Source organism: Vombatus ursinus, unplaced genomic scaffold, assembly GCF_900497805.2.
Source record: "Vombatus ursinus unplaced genomic scaffold, bare-nosed wombat genome assembly UNPS02014847.1, whole genome shotgun sequence".
In the NCBI taxonomy this organism is placed as follows: domain Eukaryota; kingdom Metazoa; phylum Chordata; class Mammalia; order Diprotodontia; family Vombatidae; genus Vombatus; species Vombatus ursinus.
In genome coordinates, this window is record NW_020954625.1 from 14,972,743 (window position 1) to 14,998,104 (window position 25,362).

Below are 25,362 nucleotides of genomic sequence, written 5' to 3' on the forward strand. Positions count from 1 at the left end.
GAAATCCACAAGAGGGGCAGCAGAGGTGAAATCCACAAGAGGGGCAGTAGAGATGAAATCCTCAAGAGATGTTGCAGAGGTGAAATTTAGAGAGATGCAGCAGAGGTGAAGTCCAGAGAGAGGCAGCAGAGGTGTACTCCACAAGAGATGTTGCAGAGGTGAAATCCTCAAGAAATGCTGGACTTCATCAGGACTCTGCTCTCCCATGAGCTTGTTCTCCTTGCTTGGGTTTGATTTGGTCCTTGTGTAGGGATACTTCAGCAGCAGACATGGGTCTGTGAGGCAGACAGCCAGACTGTCAGAACTTTGGGCTGGGTGTGCTGCTCTCTGAGTGCCTGGCTTCCCCCTCCTAGAGGCAGTATGGTCACTTAAAGTGGCTTTGTGATTCACACCTTTTGCTTCCTGAATTCTCCTTTTTAAATGGATATTGTCTCTTTTTCCTTTACCTTCATTTCCTAATATATTTGCCCTCTATGCCTCCACAGAAGGCTATCAGGAGTGCTTAATTTGGAGTTTGTGAACTTTTAACAAACCGATAACTGTATTTCAACAAAGCTGGTTTCCTTTGTAACCCTATGTGTTTTATACATTTAAAAGTGTTCCTCTGAGAAGGGGGTCCGCGGGCCTCCCTTGGTTGCCAGAAGGGTCTGTGACAGACAAAAGGTTAAGAAATCCTTGCCTTAAAACAAAGAAAAGGGAAAAGAAAACAAACCCCTGTCCATTCCCCATTATCACTTCAGGTCCTGCGGTGTTTATTGTGTTTCCCACCCACAATCCCCCACTCTCCTGGCTTCTCTTTAGCCTCTGCATGAGACCTGTCTTAATGGGAAGCACTGCTTTTCAGACTCAGAGAAGATGGCCCAGTATTTGGAGGAAGAGCGCCACATGCGAGAGGAAAACCTGAGGCTCCAGAGAAAACTCCAGCGGGAGATGGAGCGGAGAGAGGCCCTTTGTCGGCAGCTTTCGGAAAGCGAATCCAGCTTGGAGATGGATGACGAAAGGTGGGGAGGTTTGTGCAGGTGCCCGACACAGTAGGTACTTACAGTTGGGATGTCTGAGAGGAAGGGGAGGTCGTGTGGTTGCAGGGGACAGACCCAGAGTCAGGTCCTGTTTCCTGGTGCGTCCTGGCCTCCCCACAGAGCAGGTGCTGGGCTGGGTTGGAGGAGGGAGGAGTGTGCTTAGTTAAGTCACGAGCCTCCAAAAAAAAAGCGGGGGGGGCGCTGGGAAGTATGTGTTAGGCTCCTCTTTCCCCTAGAGTTAGATGAAAATACCTTCTCCAGTGGGAAACATGGGGCTATGGGAGAGGGGGTTGGAGGAAGCTCTGTGTGAGGGGGTGGGGCCCTGGAATGCCTCCCTGTGTCTGAGCCCGTCTGTCCATGCTGTCCTCCACTTTGTGCTCGTTGCCCCGAGAGTTGAGTCTCCCTGTTTTCATCTTCTAGTAAGCGTCTGAGGCCAGGTTTGAACTCTGAAAGGAGAGTGTCTGTGCACTATGGCGCCACCTAGCCGCCCACTTACATAAACACATGATTATATAATTGTGTAGAAATGTGAGCTATCAAAGTCGTCATCATCATCATGAGCCCCAGGTAGCCAGTTCTCTTGGCCTGGTGACCACGGGCAGATCAAGGGCAGATCATGCTCAGATCTCCAGGGAACACGGGGCCCCAGAAAGTAGTGTCTGAATGTCCCTAGGCAAGGTCGGCCCATCAAGCTGCAGGCATTTATTAACAGCCTGCTAGGTGCCAGGTACTGTGCCAGGAAACCTGCTTCCAAGGAATTTTTGTCTGATGGGGAAGCAGCCAGGATATCTCTAAGGAGACTCAGAAGAAATGCAGAATTATTAAATACTAGGTAGGTAGTTGGAGGGGAAGGCAGGGCAACAGCATTTGAGGGATTCAGGAAAATTAAATGTCCCCTCCCTCTCCCCCAGCCATACATGAGGGAGTCACTAGAAGGAAAATTAAATGCCCTTCCCCCGCCCTGTGCCATAGAGACCTTTGAATGAGACTTCCCCAGACTTGAGGAAAGGCGGGTGTTGTGGGCCTGGTGCAGGGAGCGAGCTTCATCTTGGAGGGAGCACAGGTTCACTTGGGTGAAAAGGGAAAGACCCAGGGACTGTTGGCCTGCCTCTGACCTCCTTGGTTGTCAGCAGATGCTTGTGGACTGTTCACGAAGTAAGCCGGTTGCTGCTGACATTGTTTTTCTTTAGGATGCACGTGGCTTCCGTGGGCGACTGATTTGGCATTCTGTAAACCAGATGCCCGGGTACAGTAAAGGTATTTGAGCTTTGCTGGCAGCTTAGGCAAACCGTGGGGACTGCCTTCTGAGTCAGCAGCTGTGGGTCTCACTGAGTTGTGCTACCTGAAGGAGCCTTAACTCACCCTCATTCTGTCTTAATGTTAACTAAGTGCCGAACTGAGTACAAGCATTTTATGTTAAGTGCCTGCTGCTTGCTGGCACTGCCCTGGGCACTGGGGAGGTGGTCCTTGTCCTCAAAGAGTTTACATGGATCAGGAAGTATATTCAGTGGCATGAAATATGTCAGGACTTGGCATCCTTGGGTCATCGAGCACACCTGGCTTCCCCTTATCTGGGAGGCGGAGGGAGAGAGTGTTACCCCCCAATAAGAGCCTAGAATGTATAGCCATCTCAGATCCCACTGCCCCAAAGCGCTCAACAGCTGTGATGCAGACTTCCCAGAGAGCTCGGGGACATCTTCAGAAGCCTTCATATTGTTTCTCATCTGTAATTACCTGCATCTGCGTATTCCTCATTTACTGAGTAACTCATATAGACATCATGCCATGCATTTTCAGGATTGTTTGTGGTTTTAATGATAATATGGTTGAAATCAGGGCCACTTAAATCAGGTTGCCCTCTAATGTCAGGGAGGGGGCGGGAAGAAGAGTTAAGATGTAATTGTAATTTTATATAAGTTTTTCCATGTCTGGTCTGAATTTTATACTGCACCTTGGCTTGGCTGGTGAACCTTCCTGCTGATCAAGAAAACTTTTGGATTTCCCAAAGCAGGCTCCCTCTGCTGGAATGTGGTGGGTGTGTGGCTGGCTGATCAGGGAACGGGATTTTCAGGTGTCTCTTACTGATGTGAGATGTCTCTGAACAACGGAATATAGTCTCCGCATCTGTGAACCCCGGGTGTTTCCTTGCAGGGTTTTGTTTAAAGAATTTCTAGATGCCGTGTTAGAAATGGCCCCCTCTGACTATCTTCTTTGGTTTTCTTTCAGGTATTTTAACGAAATGTCTGCCCAAGGATTAAGACCTCGCACTGTGTCCAGCCCAATCCCTTACACGCCTTCTCCCAGTTCAAGCAGGCCCATATCACCGGGTAAATGTCTCCTTTCTGCCACCATGCCATCTCACATCTGATACGCTGGGTAGCCATCACTGTACTGAATCTCTTCCAAGAGGAAGCAGGAGATAGATAGATAGATAGGAATGGCCTGTTGAGGCAGCCCCTTGTTCTGTGTTCTGACCACAAGAGCTCACGACGTGATGGCAGGGAGTGGAGTGAGTGCCCGACGGGGACCCGGGGAGTCCCTTCCATTTCTGCCCCTGCTGCATCCTGGGCCAGTCCGGGGGCCTCTCTCAGCCTCATTCTCCTCACTGGTTAAGTGGGGATCCAGCAGCGTCCCCCTCACAGCGTCGTTAGGAGTCCCCAGTGGGGGGGTGCTCTGCAGAGCTTCACAGGCCCTCACGTTTTCTGTACGGGTCAGCCGCCTTTGTGCTCAGTGATACTCGGCAGTGGTGCCAGCTGCGTCTTCCCAAACTCCCAGATCTGAGTTTTCCTGTAATGGTACCCTACTCACTGGGTCACGTTTATTTTGTCCAGGCCCTATGTGACACCTGCAGGTATCGCCCTCCCCACTTTACATATGAGGAAACTGAGGCCTGAGACATCGGGAGACTTGCCCAGGGTCACTGGGTCCTGAGCGGCAGAACTGTAACTTGTACTTGAGTGACCCCGCCTCCCAGGCCGGGGACCTTTCCCCTGCAGCGTGTGCCGGCTCAGAGTCAGCCCGCATAGTTTTGACTTTGGCCTCCGTGGAGTGTGGCCTCTGAGTCATTTGGTACCGTCCAGCAATGCTGGAGTGAAGGATCAAAGGTGGAGAAACTCGGCCTAACAGGTGTGGTTGACGTAGCCAGAACAGGGGGTACAGCCCGCTGATGGCAAGATGGCGGCCCCTGCTCAGAAAGCAGAGAATGTGTCTGTGCCCCCCACCCCCCCCCGCTGGATCTGGGCTGCCTGTCCTTGCTGTAGGGATGCTGGCCAGGAGACCGAGCAGCCCAGAAAAATGCCATCCCACACTCCACGGGCACAGCTGGGAGGCTTCGAAGGTCGCTGCCAGCCCTTCAGATTCTGTGAATTGGTTTCTCAAACCGTCTTCCAGAGTTCCCCGATCTCTTCAGACACCGCCCCTCCCCCCCTACAGAAGAAGAAGCCCCGCCCTCCCAGATACCCCGATGCTTTTGAAGGTGACGCTGTGAAGTGAGAACAGAGCTTTGTGTGGTCCGGCAGTCAGTCAGCAAGCATTCCTAAGTGCTTACTAGGTGCCTAGCCGCTCTGATACCATTATTCAATAAAAATTGTGTTCAAGTGGTTCTTCCTTTACTCTGTTCATGCAACCTTCTGGAGAGTCTGTGAACCAGCTGAGGCAACATTCAGTAGGGTGTGGGTCTTCAGGCCCTCAGAGCCCTCCTGTCTCCCCTGCGGTAAGCATGCCGGCTGCCTGTGATACTCGTGAAGGTCTGGTCAGGAGCATCCTCCCTGCTGGTGGGCAGCTGCCCCTCCCTTGGCCTGCATTCAAAGTCCTTCCAGCCTGGCAAGGTCTCACTGGGTTTGCCCTCTTCTGGGGTGTCCCCCTAGAATGCAGGGTCACCCCCGTGCCTGGATTAAGCATTGGACTTTAACCGGGGAAAGTTAAAATGCAAAGAGATTCCTTTAATCGGTGAATCAGTTACTTAATCAGTAGGAATCCCTTGACCTTTTATGATAATGAAATAAGTTTGTGAGGTGATGTGAGATGCTGGGAAAAGCACAAGGTTTTGAGACAGAGCTGGGTTCGGATTGTGGCTCTGAATCCACTTGAAGGTGTGCGTGGGACAGCCACTTGACCTCGATGGGCTTCTGTTGGCTTCTGTCTAAAATCTGGGGGTTGGACTGGCTTGCCCAGCTCTGGGTCTGTGACATCGGGAGCCTTCCCTTTTCCCCTTTGGTTACCTAAAGCTACTTTCCACATACAAGTCAGGACTTTTATTTCTTGGGGCAGAAGTTTATTCATGTATTAATTCAGCAAGCATTCATTATGCACCTGCTGTGTGTGGGAAACTGCGGTAGGCCATTGGGCAATAGAGTGTGGATAAGGATGGGATGCCTGTCATCTCAGAGCTTCCTGGCAGGCTCAGAGATCATCATAATATACCATATGACTGTGTAAAGTCATTGCTACCTGAGCTCTGAGGGAAAGGTGCGTCAAGTCCAAGATAGTGACCAAGCCAAGCCCTGCAGGGTCGTCACCACCATCCTAGAAACTGGTCGAGGGCCCTCGCTGCAGAGCACTTAAAAACTGCTTTGTCTGGTCACAGTTTAGCTACTTCCGTGTCTTCATAAAACGAATTTTATTCTAGGGATAGAATAGAAATTGGTAGGAATGAAGGAATGAAGCATTTATTAAATGCTTACTATGTGCAAACTCTGCAGGGAGACAGAAAGAGAAGAGGAAGACTCTGTTCTCCAAGAGCTCCTATTCTAGTGGAATTTTAGGGAAGGTTTCAGCTGCAAGTCATACGGAAAGATCCCAGGGTCCTTGGGTGCTACAGCAAAGCAGATGGAAATGCCTCTTCTTTGATGTCAAATCCACCAGTAAAATCATATCCATTTTGATGCAGAACCATTTGAACTGTTGGACAGGGTCGGGAGGATGGCTGAGGGCACTGGGCTAGAAGCCTGGTTGTTCCCAAGGATCTTGGGTACAAGGGCCTGGGCTGCTCTCATCAGGGTCTTTGGGGAGGTGCTGGTGGTTTGAGCTGGCTGGCACATTCTGCCTCCTGTCTCAGGGGGCCCTGCTACTTCACTGGTGGGGATAGCTGGCCCCATCGTCCATCACCGTAGGAACCACGTCCCCAGATGATGGCTGTGAGGCGGTTTGGGGACCCTGCTACCCCCAAGGCTCTTGGGTTCAGGAGCCTGGGATGCTTCCACTAGGATCTGAGGGGGGATGGCCGTCAAGGTTATTGGGTGGTCTGACTTGCCTGGCCTTTACTGCCTCCTGTTTCTCTGCCAAGGTGCCTTGGTGCCTCCGCTAAATGAAGTCAGCTTATGTTATATTCCAGGGAGATCTTCATCTAAGTAATTATTTTATTAGGCAACTTCTGAAATGTACTATATTATCTTTCTCAGAATGTTAAAATTTTGGAGTTGAAAACATGATTCCTTGAATTACTAGTTCACATATTTGTTGCCCCTCTCTTGTTCTGAGCGGAATCAGAGGGTTTCCTGTCCCAGTTCTGTTACCTGTGAGCCAGTGGGCAATTCATTCCAGCTCCCTGGGCCTCAGTTTCTTCATCTGTTAATTAGGAGGTTGGACTGACTGAGATGACCTCTAAGATTCCTTTCTGCTGTCAGTCAAAGATCTGTCATTTATATATGTCTTCAATATGTGACAAAATGAGATTTGGCTCAAAAGGTCTGTATTGCTTTAAAAAATATATATTATTAACTTAAAAAACAGTACTACCAATGACACTTGCTTTGCAGTAAGAGGGTTTTTTTCTAGATTCCTTTCTCGTCCTTAGCATATTTGTCATTCTGAAAGTGCATCATATTATTCCTTTGCACTAATGTACCACAGTTTATTGAACTATTCCGGTCTCATTGGATATTTATTTCAATTACAAGTAATGTTCCTTTGGAAATCTTTGAACTGACAGCTCTTCTTGTTTTGATAATGTTCTCAGTAAACCTATTTTGCCACATACTCAACAGCATCTAAATTATTTTTGTCAACTTGATGTGTGAAGTTGTTTCAGTTTGCTTATCTTTGGTTGATCGTGAGCTTAAGCATCCTTTCAAATGATTATTAATTTGTGCTTCCTCTGGAAGAATTATGTTCATCATATTTCACCTTCATGGACTGAAGAGTTGTCTTTGAGTGATATAGAAGCTTTTCAGGGTGGAAATGACTTTGTTTTTGTCTTGGGATCTCGGGGGCCTGGCACATAGACAGTGTTTAGTCAATGTGTGTTGATTAGATGAGTGTTAAAAGGCATGAAGATGGTCTAATGCTACCAGATTTTAAAACATCAATACAATTCTGAGATAGGGCAAAAGAATAGAGAAAGAGTTGTAATGGAGACACAGCTAAGTAGAATACAATATGAATAGTAGACATCCAGCCAAAGATAATAACAATAATAATGAGGATGATGATAGCACTTATATAGCATTTTAAGGTTTGCAAAGCGCTTTACAAATATATACAAAATATCAATGTTTAGTAAATATAGAAAAAATTAAAAACTGAGGAAGGGATTAATTATTTAACAGAGGTACTTGGAAAACTTAGCAATTTGATAAATGGACTTAGTATTCCAGCTAGATGATAGACTCAAACCCTCAAAAATAGTGGGAATAAAAATGAGAAAATAGAGTTATTTCAGTAGTGGAGAAGAGATGACTTTTTCTATTCAACAAATAGAAGGAATTACGAATAAGATAGATATTTGGTTTACATTCAAAACAATTTCTTTACAAGAAACAAGTCCATTTGAAAGAAAAATAACACATTGGTCAAAATACACATGACTCGTGTTAGATTTCAAAACAAAATGCAGAGACTTGACATCCGAACCCAAGTTGCCTGTTAGTGGAGTGGTGTTAGAAAAACCCCCAGGTCTCGGGGGTTTTTGTTTTGTTTTAGAAACATTTGACATTAAATGGGTCATGTTTCTTGTGCTGCCTTTTTTTTTTTTTTTTAAACTCAAACACACACCTTCCAAGTGCTTTCATTGGCTTCAGAATGCCAAGGGATCCCCCCATTCTCCTATTTCTGCCTCCTCGAGGGAGAACTCCCACTGTTACTCATGATTTTTGGATCAATTCTCCCCTTTATTGGAGAGGTGATTATTATTGTTCCTGTGTGTGTGTGTGTGTGTGTGTGTGTGTGTGTGTGTACACATGTATAGGGAAATTCAGGTGAAGGGAAGGTTTTGTGGGAAACAGAATGAGTTCTGTTTTGGACTGAGTTTAAATACCCATGGGACATCCAGATTAAAATGTCCAATAGGCAGTTGTATATGTGAGACTGGAACTCAGAAGAGAGACTGGGGCTGGTTCTATAGATCTGAAGATCATTTGCATAGAGATGATAATTAAGCCCAAGTATTATCTCACAGAGTACAGTAATGCAGAGAGAAAATAGAAGAGGGCCCCCGACAGAGCCTTGAGGGAATACTGACAATTAGCGTAACTTCACAAAGTTAGTGTGTCCTGAGGTGTAATTGGACTGACTGGAGGAGAACAGGGTATCACACAAACCCAGAGAAGGAAAGAGTATTTGGGAAGCAGTTTGATTCTCTCAATAGCCTTGTGAGGTAGGGGCTGATCGTCCACTTTTTGCAGGTCAGGGAATTAAATCTGAGGGAAGTCGAGTGACTTGTCCAAAGTCATGCAGCTGATGTCTAAGTCTGGATTAGAACCCAGGTCTTTCTTACTCGAAGACCCACACCCTATCCTCTATGTCGTCTCATTGGGTGACACGGATAAAAGGCCTTTTCAGGGTGTTGAAACTTGCCAGGACGTATGTTCTGTTGACAGAGCCTTTGAGAAGCTAAGATGACCTCCCCGCCACACAGGCATTAGGGTAGAACTTCCTATTGTGATGAAAAATAATAATGATACGAGAGACTTCTGGCACTAGATCACTGTTCTGTCCTAAGACAGTGAGCCGTTGCAGCCCTCAAGGGGCTTACCTTCTGTCTGCACAGTAATAGAAAGTGCTTAATAATTTCAAGGGAGGGGGTCTAGCCGCTGGCAGTGGTGTCAGGGAACAGGTCACATTAGGAGGAGTCAAGCTTTGGAGCTTGGATTCTCAAGAAGTGAAAGTGAGTCGCAGTGGGTTCTAGGCATGGGGCGCAAAGGTAGCAAATGGAGTCTTGTACGTGTATAACCGTAAGTTGATGGTTTGGCTAGAGTCTGAAGCGAAGGGATGATTGTATAATAAGCCTGTGAAGGTGGCTTGTCACCAGACTGTGGAGGGCGTGCGGTGCCAAACAGTGGGGTTTGTGTTGGGTCCAAAAGGACAAGGGAGTCACCGGAGCTTTTTTTGAGTAGGGCGATGACAGTTGGGCCCACACTTTAAGAATTCCCCTTGAGGCAAGCTCTGCTGAGGATGGATCAGGATCGTGAGAGACTTGAAGCAGAGAATCTAATGATAGGCTAGTTGGCGATGAGGGCCTGAACTTAACTAGGCTATGGCTGTGCTGGGACAGTGAGTAAGACTTGGTACACAATTACATGTGTGGGATTGAGGGAAGAGCGAAAGTCCAGTCTGACTCAGGCTTTAAACCTGGGTGATAAGAAGGGTGGTGGAGCCCTTGGCAGAAATAGGGAAACAAGGAAGCAGATTTGGGAGGAAAGATGATCAGTTCTGTTATGACCTTGTTCAGTTTGAGATGACCTTGGGCACCTCCGAATGGGAAGTGTCAGGGAAGCAGTGGACGTGGGAATGGAGTTCCGGAGAGTGGGGCTTGACAAAGATCTGGGAGTTGTCTGCCAAGAGATGGCAATAGAGCTGTGGGAGCTGATGAGATGACTGAGAGAGGATGGAGGAGAGATCCCAGGACAGAGTCCTGGGGCACACCCACAGGCAGGAGGACTGTCAAGGACTGTCACCCAGTGATCGAATTCCTAAGTGCTGCTTCGTTTTCAGCTTAGGGGCGCCCCAGTGCGTACAATGCCCAATTATTATTATCATTAAATAACTTGAGTCCTTGTTGAAGCTTTAGTTACTATACTACACTGTAGCCGTGCCTCCCTAGTGACTCCCTCCATCATGGTGTGGAGGTGACGCTCTGAGTTTTTGTGGTCCACATCAGCAGATCCCAAGCTCAGATGGATCCTGCCAGGCTCAGAAGGGCCCAGGGTTATGGACCGTGTGCCTGTTATCTGTGAATCAACCCGGCCAAGTTTTGAGATAGTCATCACTAGGGGCTAGATTTTTTATGAAGATGACCTCCTTAGAAATGGAGGGTTTACATTCTGCTTTCTTCTGAACTCACAATATTTTTAAAAGTATAGATAATAGCTATATATTCAGGATCATGAGTGATTATCCTGTCTTTTCTTAAAGACCTTTAGTGAGGAAAGATCCATTTCCCAAGCAATTCGTTCCATTTGGAGATAAATCTAATTGTAAGGAAGCTTTCCATCTACTAAAATTTGCCTTTGAAATTTCCTCTCATTACATGCAGGTAGCAATAGATAAGCATTTATTAAGTGCCTGCTTTATGCTAGGCACTGTTCTGCCTTAAATCCGTCTGATGCCTTTTTTGTGTGACATCTGTTCAGATAGTCGCAGAATGCTACCCCATCTCCCTTCGGTATTCTTTAGGCTAAAGAGCCTAGCCCTTTTTCTGAACCTCCTGTGGCATTATTCACCATCCTGGCAGCTGTCCTCTGAACATTCTTCAACTGATTATTATTGTCTTTTCTAAAATGCGGTACACAAACTTGAACACAATATTCTCAACATGGTCCAACAGAAAATATATCAGGATTATCACCTCCTTACTCCTTTTCTCAATGTCACCTAAAATTATTCTAGATTTTTTGGCTCCTGTGTTGCTTTGTTGACTCATTGAGCTTGTGGGTCCATGAAGACCGCCAACTCTTTTATCTAGCCAAATAAATGCTCTTTTACTCTAGAAATTGATTTTTTGAATCTAAGTATAAGGCCTTACATTTCCTTATTAAATCTCACCTTACTCAGTTTAACCCAGTGTTTTAGGTTGCTATAATATTTCTGGATCCCTGGCATTCAGGTTTATAACTGGCAAAGCACTCTAATTTCCAAAGGAGAATATTGTTTGGAGGCTAACAGTGGGACTGATTAGTAGTTACACCAGGTTTGATATTCATTAGCATTGTCATGGACAGACATCGTGGTGCTCTTCTGGAGTTTGGTGTCCACCCATGGCAAGTAGAGCTGAGGTACTCAGATCACTCCCAGCCATTGTCCTCTGCAGAAGGGCCTTGATCTGTAGTTGAAATGGACTTTATCTGCAAAGTCTTGATGTTCTGTCCTCATCGAATAGCTCCCCACACTCTGGAGAATCCAAAGATGCTTTAATGGCCTCGATCCAACGCATGACCTGGCCTCCCAGCCAATCTGCTCTCTACCTATAAGGTTGTGTTTGTGATACGTCAGATCAGTTCCCAGCCCTGGGTAGGAAATCTTATGCTAATATTCCTATCAGCTTATATTCAAATGGCAGGAAAGAATATATTTGCACAGATTCAGAGGATCGTATTCTGTGTGTGAAACCTTCACTGCTATCATTCATGAAGGTGTGGATCAATCATTATTCCAAATGCATTTGCCAACACCATGATATATAAGCCAAAAGAAAAGGTGAAAATGGATGCCAAAGGTGAGCACTTCCATACTGATGTAAGCCCCTATCCCAGAGGCATCAGACCTCATACCAGTTTGGTTTCCTGGCCTGGCATCTGCTGTTGACTTCTGGAGAAGAGGAGAACATATCTGAGGCCAGAGAGAATGCCCATGCTTCTGAAGCTCTCTTCCACAGCCACTGGGAGGATCTGATGTGCCAAAGAGAAGGCTAAGCCAGCCTGTCTTCAAAGCATCAAGGGGATTTGGAGTTTTAGGGTTTGAACCCTAAAATTCAATAAGGAGGGGAAAAAAAAAAGACCCTTCAGGAGATAGATTGTGCTTGAGTCTCAGGACTGTCCTGTGGTCACCAAGGGTTATGCATGAGCCGGGGAATTCCTTTGGCTCATGGTAAAATAGGTTTCTTTGCCTAGGAGTTTCCCAAGATAATGAAGTCAGCAGACCAGCCACCATCCTTAGTGATGGCTCACTTTATGAGGTTTAAACTCTTTTATCATGTTGGTTCAAGTACTATCTTCCACTTTATAAGTGACGAAACTGAGGGTCACGGTGGCAGCTCTCCAGGGTTTTGTTTAGGTTTTTCTCCTTTTATGATCCCATTGACATCATCAGTGATTCCTTCTAGAACTGTGGGGGGGGGGGTGTTGAGCTCCTCCACTCCCCCCCCAACCCCAATTTTTGACTCTTGAGTTATGTTTCCTGCTTGTGTTCCTTGCCAGTGGTATCCTCTCCATCCCTCCTCGGTACAGACGCTGACTCTGTTAGCGTTGCTAACTTCTCCCTTCATCTTCTCTTCATTTTCCTTGTTTTTTGGTTTCATACTGCTTTCCTGACCTCAGCTTTAGGACTCATGGGGCTTGACTTTCACACAGTCCTTGCCATCTCTCCTTTCTTCTGCTCCGTCACCTTCATATCTTCTGTTTCCCTGACCGTTTTCATGCTCTGAGGTTTCTTTGGTGACTTTTGTCCTTACAGCTCTTGCAGATTTAGGGGTGAGGGGGGTGCTGGCTAAGTGGGCAGGGCTGTCGTTGGCATCAGGAGCGATACTTATGTCCTTTTTCTGTGTTTCATCTCAGGTCTGTCATACACGAGTCACACGGTTGGCTTCACACCCCCAACGTCGCTGACCCGAGCTGGAGTGTCTTATTACAACTCCCCTGGACTCCACGTGCAGCACATGGGAGCTTCCCATGGTATTACAGTGAGTATCGGGCCTGAGAGCCTTTTGTCCCAAGGTCTGGCCAACCCAGCACAGATCAATCATTTGTGAATTCATCTCAACCCGCTTTTAGCCTGTTGTCTTCGACGTCAACTTGATGCTGACTTCTGAAATGGTCAAATTAACACTTTTTCCCAAAAAAAGAAAAAAAAAAGTGATTCCCAGGAAAAATGTTAGTAATTAATAAAAAAGAGATTGTGCTTCCCCCATGTAGCTGCCTTAGGGGGGTGAAGGCAGAGATGCATTAACAAAGGATGGGGTCCCTTTACTTTCTGCTCCTGGGATGTTGACCTGTGCCTTCCTCAGTTTAAAGAGAGGTTGCTAGCTCCCCATAATTTCTGACGTTTTTCATTGCTTGTGCCTTCAAGCTGTCAGCCTTCCTTGCGTCTTTCTGAAATGAGTTGTTCCCTGTTGCAGCCGCATCTTGGAGGTGCTCCAACCAAGGACGTTTTTCAGTGACCTCATTACCGCTTCCTTTCCCAGCCCCTCTCTAACTTTAGGGTGACCCATGAGAATTCCTTTGTCTCTGTGTCCTTGGCAAATGGAATGGGATCATACAGCTTGAGCTGGGAGGGGCTTTAGAAGCTGTGGGCTCCGGGGCCCTCCTTTTACAAATGAGGAAACTGAGGCCCAGAGAGATGAAATAACTTGCTCAGGGTCACACAGGAAATAAGAACCAGAGCCAAGATTTGAACCCAGGTCTTTTGATTCCAACCCCAGGACTCTTTTTGCTGTGTCATTACTCAGTTCAGTAAACACTGGGTCTCTCAAACCAAATTGGGGCAGGAGGCAGGGGGTGGGGACAGGACTAAATTCACTGCTATTCATCTATAGACTTACTACTTAGAATCCTTGATTTCTTGCCCCCAAACTAACTTCTGCCACTTTTCTCTCATTCTCAAGAAAAATTAATTTTCTTTTCTAGTTAGCACCTTCATTGTAAAGTAAATTACCTTTCTAAACTGTTCACTTTATGTCCTTCTGCCAGTGAACAGAGATGTTTGAGGTCCAGCCTTGCTTTATGTTCACAAGGAAATGAACTAGCTGTAGGAATGTGGACATCTTGGACACAATTGGGCACCATTTCTGGTTTTACAATATTAATGTTCATGGTTTATTTCCCTGTTAGGAATTTTTTGTTGACAATTATAGGGCAGTGTGTTCTCCATGAGTATATGTATTTCTGGGTGGTCTCAAAAAGAGCTACTGTTTGCTCATAGAACTTTTGTAATAGTTTCTAAAACACACGTATGCATGCATGTAACTCAAACCCCCCTTCCCCCGATCACGCGGCTTAGACAAGGAGGGGCCGTGAGAGGCCGCCTGGTCAAGCCTCTGTCTTGGCAAAGGAACGGTCTTAGTCAAGAAGGAAGCATGTCCAGTGATGAGTCTGGAGGACGTCTGAGACCGCCCACTCCAGGCCAAGCCTAAGGAAGACTTCCTTGTCCAGCTTCCCTGACAAAGGGTCTTCTGGCTGTGACTTGAAGAGTTTCAAGGTCCACTGCTCCAGCGGTTCTGAGACTTTTTGGTTTTAAGAACCCTTTACATTCTTAAAAATTATTGCACCCCCTGCCCCCCAAGAGCTTCTGTCTCTGCTTTTGTAGATCAATATTTACCATATCAGAAATGCAAACATCTTAATGTTATTGTGAAAAGTTTTGGCATCACCGACTGCCAGAAGGGGAAGTGGGAGCCCTGAGGTGCCCTGAGCCACGCTTTGGGGAGTTTGTAGTTCAGAATCAGAAGGTCCGTCTAGGGGACTTCTCTAGTGTCCCACCTGAGCCAGTTGACCCTTGGGATAGTTTCTCATTTGCCGTCAGCCCCTGCCTTGGAGCAACTTAAAGAATGCCCTTAGAGAGTATGAGAAATGTGCCCTGGTTTGGGAAGAAGACCCTCCTCTTGGGTAACTTAGAGCGCATCCCCGGGCCTCCATCCACAAGCATTTATTAAGTGCCTACTGTGTGCCAGGTAGACACTTTTCTGTCCAGAGAGGGGATGGGACTCGATGATTCCTTAAGCCCTGCCCAGCATCCCCCAGTCTTCCTCTCGGCTAACCTGGATTTTTGCTCTCCATTCTGCAGAGGCCTTCACCCCGGAGAAGCAACAGTCCGGACAAATTTAAACGCCCCACGCCTCCGCCATCTCCGAACACACAGACTCCCGTCCAGCCACCGCCACCTCCACCCCCACCACCCATGCAGTCGTCCCTCCCGTCCGCTGCCTCGCCACATCCAGTGCACCCCCCCTCACAGCCCTAGTGCATGCGCTCAAGCAGGTGGGCTGTATCGAAGGTGGGGACTCAGGAGATGGAGCCGTTGACAAAAAGCCAGAAGCTTCCCTGGCACCTGGGGGTCTCTAGACTTCACTATTAATGGCGTTGTAAATGTTTGTCCAAAATGCAGCCAGCCTTGTGGGTCTGTGACACTAACCCCCTAGAACAACCTTTTTCCATCAGTGTTTACTTGAATTTACATGTAGGTTTATTTTCTGGCTGAAACATTTGCTCCTTGATATTTGGTAACTTGGCAATGCGCCATTTGCTCAGCTCTAGAGCGCTTTTTTTTTTTCCTCCTGGCTTTTAGGTTGGTAAAATAAAAGGGAGACCTGTTTGTCTTCCCTGTCCCCCTGCCCCCATGGCCATTAGCATAAAGATGGCGGGCTCAATGGCCCATATCTTAGTAAATTTATAAGAACCATGGTGTCTACCAAGCATCTGAAAGGAAAAATTTGAATGTCAGCTTCATCAGCGCCCAGGATGCGCCCATTGATAGACCTTTTTTCGAGTCCGCTGTTTGGTATCCATACTTGCCCACCGTGCTTTTCCACTGATACAGTGTCATAAGCCAGTGGGTATAATATATTGTTGGGTAATTATCACTTGTCCAGGCACACCGAACGTAAGATTCCTGAAGCTCAAGGTGGGGCTATTTCCTTGATTGTTCATGTCCACTTCCCTGTATTGCTGTAAGCTGACCATACCGTTATTTCCAGCTCAGTTCTGTACAAGTCATCTTCCCCCATTCCCACCCACCCCCATGTCTTGGGGGACCAAGTCAGAGAAGCTACCAACTATGGCATCATGGGAGGCCATGTTGTAAGACCGTGGAGAGCACCAGATTTCCCTTCCTGTCCCCCACACCATGCGCCCCTTCCCCTGCCCTGCCACCATCACCACCAGGCGATTTCCTAAAACACAGTGGGAAGAAGTATCCTCAAGAAGCAGATTCCTCCTAGAGACCGTGATTGAGAACAGTCATTATAGGAATATCCGCCTAGTCACCAAGAGATACCATGTTGCTTGGTAGAAGGAAAAGGAGCGAAGTGAGTTAGCAGTCCCTATGGGGGAGACGCTATGGGACACTCACTGGACAGGAACTGGTGCAGTGTGTGTGGAAAGACTGGATCCCAGGGACAGTCCTCTCAGACCCTCCGTTAGCAGCACAAGTGCGTGGTTTGGCTTCACGGCTCCATAAAACAGAAGGCAGGCGCTCTTCCTTCACCCTAGCGAAATGCTCCTTTGGGTTCGGCAACAGTTTCTGTTTTTGTACTTTGATGATAGTGAAGTGATCTTCCCCACCTGTGTTTGCATATTTTGATATGCCGTGGACAGAAACCTTACTTACTAGAGAATGTATATTTTATGATGAGAATGTGTATCTATTCTGTTGGATATAATCAAAGAACTGAAAAATAATTTATCAGTCATTTTTCTTAAGAATTCATGTTTTGTGACCGAACCATCTAGAATGCCCCCTTTTATTGAACACATGCCTAAAAAAAGGAACACTGTAGATATTAAATATTGTGCAGTCACGTAAACTTTCATTTTTTGCCTTTGAATACCTATTTAAAAGTCTAATGAAACTTACTGGAGTAGAGTGCTCAGTGAGTAAACTCCAGAAAGGTAAAAACCACCATAAGATTTTTCTTCCCTTCCTGTTTCCATGCCAAAACAAGGAAACATGGTTCTGACTTCTAAGCATTTCAGAAAAAATCATGTGTGTGTGCTATATACATTTTATATTTAATAATGTGGGTGTATTTTACATTGTCATTGTGTTTTCTTAAAACAACAATGCCAAGAAAGATCACATGAATTAAGCGACCAAGTCTCCATTCGGGTTCACAGCAGCTCCAGGGCTGACATCTCGGTCTGCTGTTGTGACCTCTCAAACCGTGTAACTTCCTTGTGGGTTATGCTACATCCCCTCCCCCGCCTTCCAGCTAATTGAGTCAGTAAGTGAAATTACTTCTGTAACTGCCCAAGGGATTCTCAGAGATAGACTTAGGAAGAATATTATAAATGGCAGCGCTGCTAGAGAACATAGCTTGCCTTTAAGAACTCATTGCCCAGAAAATTCATTTACCGCATTGAAAGCACTAAAGTCGGAGCTTTTCAAGACAGTGGATGGGATGAACAAATGGTGATTCTCTTGGGTGGAAAGAGAAGTGTGTAAGAGATGCATGTGAATTACAGGCAAAATTCTTGAAAAATTCAGATTTTCACAAAAGCAAAAGCCACTTTGTTCCAAAACTGAAAACTAGAATTACCCACTGTAAATGTAGCTCGCTCCCCCCCACCCCCACACCGTGTGTACGGCATCTGTAGGACAAACACTGCTAATTAGTGTGTGATGCAATGGTCTCGAGAAGCACTCTCTGGCCACGCTGTGTCATGTTACAGTATCAACCCTGTAGCTGCCCAGGACTAACCATCCTAGGCGGTCATTGGTTGGGTCCATTGGAACTCAGGGGATCAGGCATGCTGAGCCAGAGAGAGGAAGAGAACTTTTTGTCTTTCCTGCCCTTTGCCTCATCACTCCCCTCCTTGGCATCCCAGCTACTGCTCTTCCTGGGTGCCCCTCCTGCACTTATCACACCTTCAGCTGATGCTGTGAATTAACTGCAGTACCTGTTGGAAAGTCTGTCGTGGTACCCATAGAGCTAGTTTTCCTACAGGCAACCTGTGGCATATGTGAGCAGATCCTTGGTACTCGTCACACTGAGAGTGTAGCCATCGCAATTAGATAAAGGGATGTAATCGTATCTTTATAGATGTCAGAGAAGTGGCCTAGTGGGTGTCAGGGTTCTGCGTTATCTCCCTTTGCAGAATGCCGGTGGCTAGGCAGAAAGTAGAAATTTTTATAAGTTTTCATGCCCCTTGCCATCCTGTTGAGTTTGAGTTTTAAAGCGATGAGCTCAGAAGATAATTACCAGCAATCATGGAATGCATGTGTGACCAGAATGTGACTTTGACACCAAGTGCTAGCCCCCCGTGATTGATTGGCCTTTCTACAGTAGGACCAAAATAGTTGTGTCAGTTATCACTAAATGTTACACAACTGTAAGAGATTAGAGATTCTGTGTTGCTCCCTTCTTGCCCCAGTAGATACGAGATTTTTCCCACTGGAAGCCTTGCTAGGAAAGGAAGCCTCAGACACCAGAATGGAAGAGTAATTTGTGCTTTGAGATCTCACTATTTAAATGGAAGAGTAATTTGTGCTTTGAGATCTCACTATTTTTGTTTAGCAGTACAGAAATCTCTGTGTGGCTTGATCTTCTGGCCAGTAGTTGTCTTGTAGGTGACCAACATTGAAAACGTTGTAACGAGGACTGCCAAAGAAGTACATAGCAAAATGATAGTTTATTTCCAAATGATTAGCGAGCCAGTCATTGAAGCTGCTACGTGAGTTCCGTGCTCAAGAGCCATTATAACAAATTAAGGGAGTTTTTTTTTTTTTTTTTACAACAACAACAACAACAAAATGAAACACCACATACAGCTGTCAGCCTAAAATCATGGGGAGCGTTTTCCCAGGTGCTTGGCAGTTTTTGTAGTGATGAGCTGCCAAGTCTGGACTGCCTCTTGTTAGGGGATGGAGAGTATCCGCTATTCCTAAGGGTGTGGGAGCTGTGTGTGTGTGTGCGTGTGCGGTGTCTGTGTCTGCGTGTTCATTCATGCCTTAACTCTGGTTACTGCTCAAATGTAGTTCTCAATTTAGTCTGCCTTGTGAACTAGTTTGTATGGTACTTCTCGATCTGAACTTTATCCTGGCCAAACCACCCCCCCCTTAAAAAAAAAGAAAAAGTGTCACGAACGGCAACTAAAGAACTGATTCCTCAGAATATTATTTAATCAGGTCAACCCCAAGTCTCCTTTGGTACTCACGAAGTCATATAAAAGTGAACTGGAGAAGTGGAAGGAATTCACCAAGGAAAAGAGCTTTTTCTTCTCATCGCAACATCTCAGTGCCCAATGTTAGTGATTCACCATGGTTTGGCCCCACAGCTTGAGTAGATTTGGAGATGCAGTGGCAATCTTGACATTCTTGCTTGGTCAGAGTTTAGAGAGATGTAAGATTTCCAATTAATGTCTTTTTTTGCTTCTTTGTGTTGATTAGTCTTTGATACATGTGCTGAATCTGAAACCTGAATAAAGATAATTTTTTTAAAATGGATCACTGAAGCCTTCAACCATACCGTTTTCTTGCTGGTTTTGAGGTCTATAAGTTCATCTGGTTTCTTTTTTGAAATTAAAAGTTCTCAAAGAAGGAGATCAATAATCAAAGGTAAGCTACATCCACACCTCATAATAAGCTGCTCAGTGTTGAAATAATGTAGGAGGTTTTTTCCCCCCTCCCATTCTGTTGAATTAGGGAGTTTGCTTTTATTTAATAAGGAAGAAGAATTTGCATCCATGTCAACAAGTATTAACACTTTACTGTCCTTTCCACAGTCCCTACCTTTAAAGACTTTACATTGTATTGGGGAAATATATTTATACACAGATATGGAAATAGGAGAGAGATGGGAGAGAGGAAAGAGCCCTAACTGGGGAAGATCAGGAGAGGCTTTTTGGAGTAAGCGGTGCTATAAAAGTCTAATGAGCAAAGGGGCTAAAGCTTCCCAAGAGTAAGAAGAGAAGGTGAAAATGAAAGGTAAGTCAAATTCATACCTTGAGCTAGGCTTTTCAGAGTATTGAAATACTCCATTGAAGGTGTTTGTTTTGTTTTGTTTTGTTTTTTTCTGTCACAGAGAGGGTTCCTTTTACTTAACTGAAGAATGGTTTTGCAGTTATTTCCACTCTTTAAAATACATTGATTTTTTTGGAATGAAATGTGTAAATAAGTTCCCATGAGGAAGTGATTTGTTGCTTGTGTCTCATGAAGGATTTAGAGCAGGGGCTTTTCACCCGGGTCCATTAACTTTTAAAAATATACATATATTGATAACTTTGGATATCATTGGTTTCCTTAGTGATACTATGTGTTTTATGCATTTAAAAACATTTGGAAAAAGGGTCCAAAAACTTCACCTCACTGCCAAAAAATGAGGGAGGAAAAGTCCATGACCAAAAAGGTCAAGAGCCCCTGATCTAGAGAGTAGGGTCATTTGTACCACACCCAACATGTTAAGGTCACTCAGCCCACACTGGGTAGTGCTACCTTGTAAGTCGTCCACGTGTTCCGCTTGTGGAGACATTTAATTGTTCAGATACCTCGTACATTAAACCTAAAGTTGACCCTTTACAACTTCCCATTGATCCTGGTTCTGGCCTCTGGGGTCTCGCAGAATAAAGTTAGTTCCTCTCCTCCATGACGGCTTTTAAATATTTGAAGACTGCTCTCATGTTCCTGCTAAGTTTTCTCTAGACTAAACATTCTCAGTTCCCTTTATTGATCGACTGTGAGGCCTTTCACCAGCCTGGTTGCCCTCTGGACATCTTCCAGGTTATCAGTGACTTTCCTAAAATGGGCTGCCCACAGCTGAACTCAGTCCTACATGTGTGGTCTGCCCCAAGCAGTGGGCTGCAGAACCATCTAACCATTACTTTATTTCTGGAAGCTGACTCATCTTGTTGCCTGTATGGTTGCCATATCACATAGTTGACTAATATAGCTTTCAAAGCCCACAAATCTTTTCAGCCAGATTTCTGTTGAGTCACGCCTCCTTCCCTTTGAGTTTTCTAAAAAATGCCAAGTTCAAGATGGCTGACTTTATACTTTCTAAGTTTCAGTGGAGCACCACGTTCTGTCCGGTCGGGATCCCTTCTTGATTATCCTCCACCAGTGTGATAGCTATCCATTCTACCTTTGTGCCATCTACAGATTTGACAGACACCACCTATGCCTTCGTTTGAGTCGTCTACAAAAAGTATCAAATAGCCCAAGGCCACACCCATCCCCAGAGGCATTACACTGAGGAATCCTCCCAGACTGACAAACCATTTATAACTTCTCTGACCTTGCTTTTTAACCAGTTCAAGATCTACTTACTTGTACTACCGTCCGCACTATTTCTCCCCACCTTTTCTATAAGAGTAGCTCGAGGAGATTTATTTCAAATGCTTTGCAGAAACCTAAGGACCCCGTAGCATTTCCCCTAGTCTGCCAATTTAGTAATCACCCTATAAAAAGTCATAGGATCATGGATAACAATAACAAGTATTTATGTAGCACTTTCAAGGTTTACAAAGTGCTTTGCAGATATACAAACCTGGAGGAGGGGATCTACATTCTGCAGATGAGGAAACTGAGGCAGACATTAAATGACCTGCCCTAGGTCAGTGAAAAGAGGAGCTCAGATTTTCCTGCCTCTAGCTATAAGGGACCCTACAGATCAAGTCCATCCTCAACATGCAGAAAACCAAAGTGACTTGCCTAGGCCCCGCAGGTCCATTGCCTACAGGTTCAATCCATTTCCCATGCCCTTACTCTTCATGATGTTACTTTGGGGTTGGATCCAATTCAGGGTCATGCCTGCATGCCTTGTCTTCCCAGTTTGATTATGAATCTGTTGGGGACCAAGACTCCCCAACAGTGCTGTACAAGGCACAGAGCAGGGGCTTGCTCAAAGAGTTGAGTTGAACATTGAGATAAAGGAGGGAACAGAAGAATGAAAATAAGATCAAAATAAAAGGAAGGGATATTAGGACAGAGGGGAAGCTTACTGCTTGAATATTACCTAGAAAAGAAATTGAGACAACTAGAAATCACATTTCCACCCCACCACTCCCCCCCCATCTCCCCTCCATTAATTCACTTCAATAGACATTTAAAGATCTTTAGGACCTGCCCCCCCCCTTTATTTCTCTAGTCTCTTTATACTTGACTCTTCCTTCCTCTCTTTACAATCCGGCCGTACTTTCCTCCTTGTTCTATCCCACACCATTCCACAGTTCCCCCATCTCCCTCCTTTTGAGGAGGGCCCAGGTCAGCCATCTGTCTTTACTCCCCTGCCTCTGCCTCTCTGGATTTTACCACCATGTGTCTTAGCTGCCTTCTCATCCTGGACGACCCCACTGTCCTTGCAGCCCCCTTTTCCCCACACCCTGTTCTACCTTCACACCCCTTTTATGGAAGGGCCCAGGTCAGCCATCTTTCATTTCTCTCCCAGCTCTGCATCTGACTCTGCTGTCCACCATCCGTCTACTTGGATACCTCCCCCACTTTATTCCCACACCTACTTTCTAACTCCTTTTTCTATATTACCTCTGTCATTAGAATGTCACTTCCTTGAGGACAAGGAGGGACTTTCATTTTTGTCACTGTACCTAGCATGTGACACAGTTCCTGGTATGCGGTAGATACATAATAAATGCTTGTTGGTTTATTGATGTAATGCCTTGTATGAGGCAGATGCTGCACTAGACCCTGGAATACAAGGACAAAACTACCATCTATCTCAAACCTCAGGAAACTTACATATGATCACAAAGTCAAGACTGCACTGGGACCGAGATTCAGGTGAAGCCAGTTGAAGAGATATTTATATAGAACGTTTTGGGTACCTGCATGCCTAATGGGTGTGACGTGGATGAAGATTGGGCAAAGGAAGCCGAGTAGCCTAAGTAGACGGCAGTATCAGTGCACAGTGAGTTGTCTTGTCTGTGGACAGGGCCAATGAGGGAATTTATTTTGGTTGACTCTTCTTATTTGTTAGAAAGAATTTGTTTTCCTTTTCATCCAATGAAAAGGGACGGTGGAGGGAAAACAGATTTCTGTTAATTTTTTTCAAATAAAACTAAAAACGAAGAGAACTGGAGAATTGGCTCACAAGTGACTGACTTTAGCTTCAGGATCTAAAATCACCACGGTCTTTGGAGATGACATGCTCTAAATGACTTGAAATAGCAGCAGGTGCTTTCATGTTAGGCTCTGGGAATGCACATGACTTTCTTCTTAGATGATAAGTAAACTCTTACCCCTACTCTTAGGGACTATGTGCTTATAGACATTTTCAAAGCAATTTATGCACACAATGAGCTTCCAGACCCATCTCCCAAGAACACCGAACCCATAAAAGATTGACCCAGATTCCGTGATTGTCACCCAATCAAGCTTCTGTTATGTGTTACCTACCAACTCTCTTCCTCAGTGAGTCCAGTGCCTGACAGCCTTTCTCTCTACCTCAACTACTGTCCTCATACTAGAATGCTTCAACATACATATTGATATACTCTCAAATGCCCTCATTTCCCAATTCTCCAATCTACTCAGGTCATATCAAGTGTGAAACTCTCATCAGGTCATAGTCGTTTATCATTATATCTTTCCCCACGCCTTACTACCCTTACTCCTGTTCTTTGCCCTCACCACGATTGTACAATCCCTCCACCCCTCAGTTTGTCCCCAGGTCATCATCTCCGCATTTGCTTCACACTTTTCCCTTCCCTATCTCAACCCCTCAAACCCAAAAGGAATCAATTCAAATTGAGACCATCCTTTATACACAAATCCCTTGCCCCTTTGTCCTACCTCAGATCATGACTTGCCAAACTCTTGCTCCCACCATCCTCCACACTCAATATGCAACTGAATGGAGCTAGGGAAAAATCACAGTACTGTGCTGATTGGTTTAGTAAAAACTCATTCAGTTTTCCCAACTTGGCCCTCCTTGTGTCAAGGCATTCCTTTTATACCTCTCTAATTGACTTACTAACCCACTCACTACAATGGCTTTTCATCTGTGTACTGGTGCATCAGGAAATGAGAAGAGCCTGGAGAACAATGGACACAGTCAACGTTATAAAGAAAAACAACATCAGTAGACTTGAACATCAATCAATGCAATGACCAGTCAATTCTAGAAAACTGTTGGTGAAGCATGCGTAGTATCAACCTCTTGACAAAGAGGTGATGGACTCAAGATGCAGAATAAGACACAGTTTTTAAACATGGCCAACATGGGAATTTGTTTTACTTGATTGAGCATATTTTTTACAAGGGTTTTTTTTTTTTTTCCCATGGAGAGAGGTGAGGAGGAGGGAGATAAACATAGGAAAGAAGGTCATTGAAGCATTTTTTTAAATGTGTAGAAGGAAGGTCCAAAGGAATAATGGAAGCAGGACAGCCTTGAAAGCTACAGGTTGGACTTACTATATATTTAAAAAAGAAAAGCTGTTCATGTCAAGTCAACACACATTTATTAAGCTCCTACGATGTGCCAGCCAATTTGCTATAAAGAAAAGCAAAAATTGTCTCTTCTTGAGGAACGCACATGAACGAGGAAGACAGCATGCGAACAACCACGTACAAAGAGGATATATGGAAGGTTAATTGGAGGTAATCTTTGAGAGAAGGTGCAAAGATTAAGGAGGACGGGGAAAGGTTTCTTGCTGAGTAATAATACATCGTGAAGAGCTGCAGGCTTTTATACAATCCGTGTTTTTTGTTTTATATATATGAAAATGCTCATTTAATTTTTTTGTATTTCAGAATAAAAATTATTGAAATATAAAGCAAAAGAATTGATTATATATGTAATAATAATAAGCTAATATTTATAGAGTATTTAAAGGTTTGTAAAAATATTTTACAAATATCTAATTTGATCCTCACAACAACAATTCTATGAGGTAGGGGCTATTAATACTTTCATTTTATAGGTGAGGAAATTGGCCAAGAGTTAAGTCAGGTGACTTTTCCTAGGCTTACACAGCTAGTGAATATCTGAGGCAAGATTGGAACTCTGGTCTTCTTGACTCCAAGTCTGGTACTCTCTCCACTATGCCCCCTAGCTCCTGTGTGAGTGTGTTGGATAAAGTCACTTATGTATAGTAGAATGTAAGCTCCTTGAGGGTAGGGATTGCTTGATTTTTTTTTTGTCTTTGTAATAGCTAGTATAGCACTAGCATAGTACATGACCTCTAAAGGCTTATTCAATTGAATACATGTGTGTGTGGTGGGGTGTCTATATGTCTTCAGAGCAGGGATTGTTTTGGTTTTACCTTTGTGTAGCATAGTGTTTGGTACACCATAGATGCCTAATAATGTTTGTTGATTTAATTTTATATAGAGAGATAGGGATAGAGACTGGACCCTGTATTATGTGTATTTGTTGATATTTATGGTAGAATGCAAACACTTGAGGACAAGAGACTGTCTGTTTTTTGCCTTTGTATAGCTAACACCCAGCACAGTAGCTCACACGTAGCAAGCACTTAATAAATGCATATTGAATGGCCAGAGTTCTAGTTGCCATGGAGAGGGACTC

The 25,362-nt window shown here is 45.0% G+C and overlaps 1 protein-coding gene across 1 annotated transcript in view; it reads left to right on the forward strand.

The window, feature by feature from the left end:
• Nucleotides 1-19,325, forward strand: part of CCDC6 (coiled-coil domain containing 6) — an 87,891-nt gene extending 68,566 nt beyond the window's left edge. Inside the window, exons 7-10 of the mRNA XM_027840610.1 lie at nucleotides 845-1,001; nucleotides 3,246-3,346; nucleotides 12,725-12,849; nucleotides 14,949-19,325. Coding sequence (XP_027696411.1) covers nucleotides 845-1,001; nucleotides 3,246-3,346; nucleotides 12,725-12,849; nucleotides 14,949-15,125 — 560 coding nt within the window. The 3' untranslated portion in view covers nucleotides 15,126-19,325. The remainder of the gene's footprint in view (nucleotides 1-844; nucleotides 1,002-3,245; nucleotides 3,347-12,724; nucleotides 12,850-14,948) is intronic.
• The last annotated feature ends 6,037 nt before the right edge of the window (nucleotides 19,326-25,362 follow it).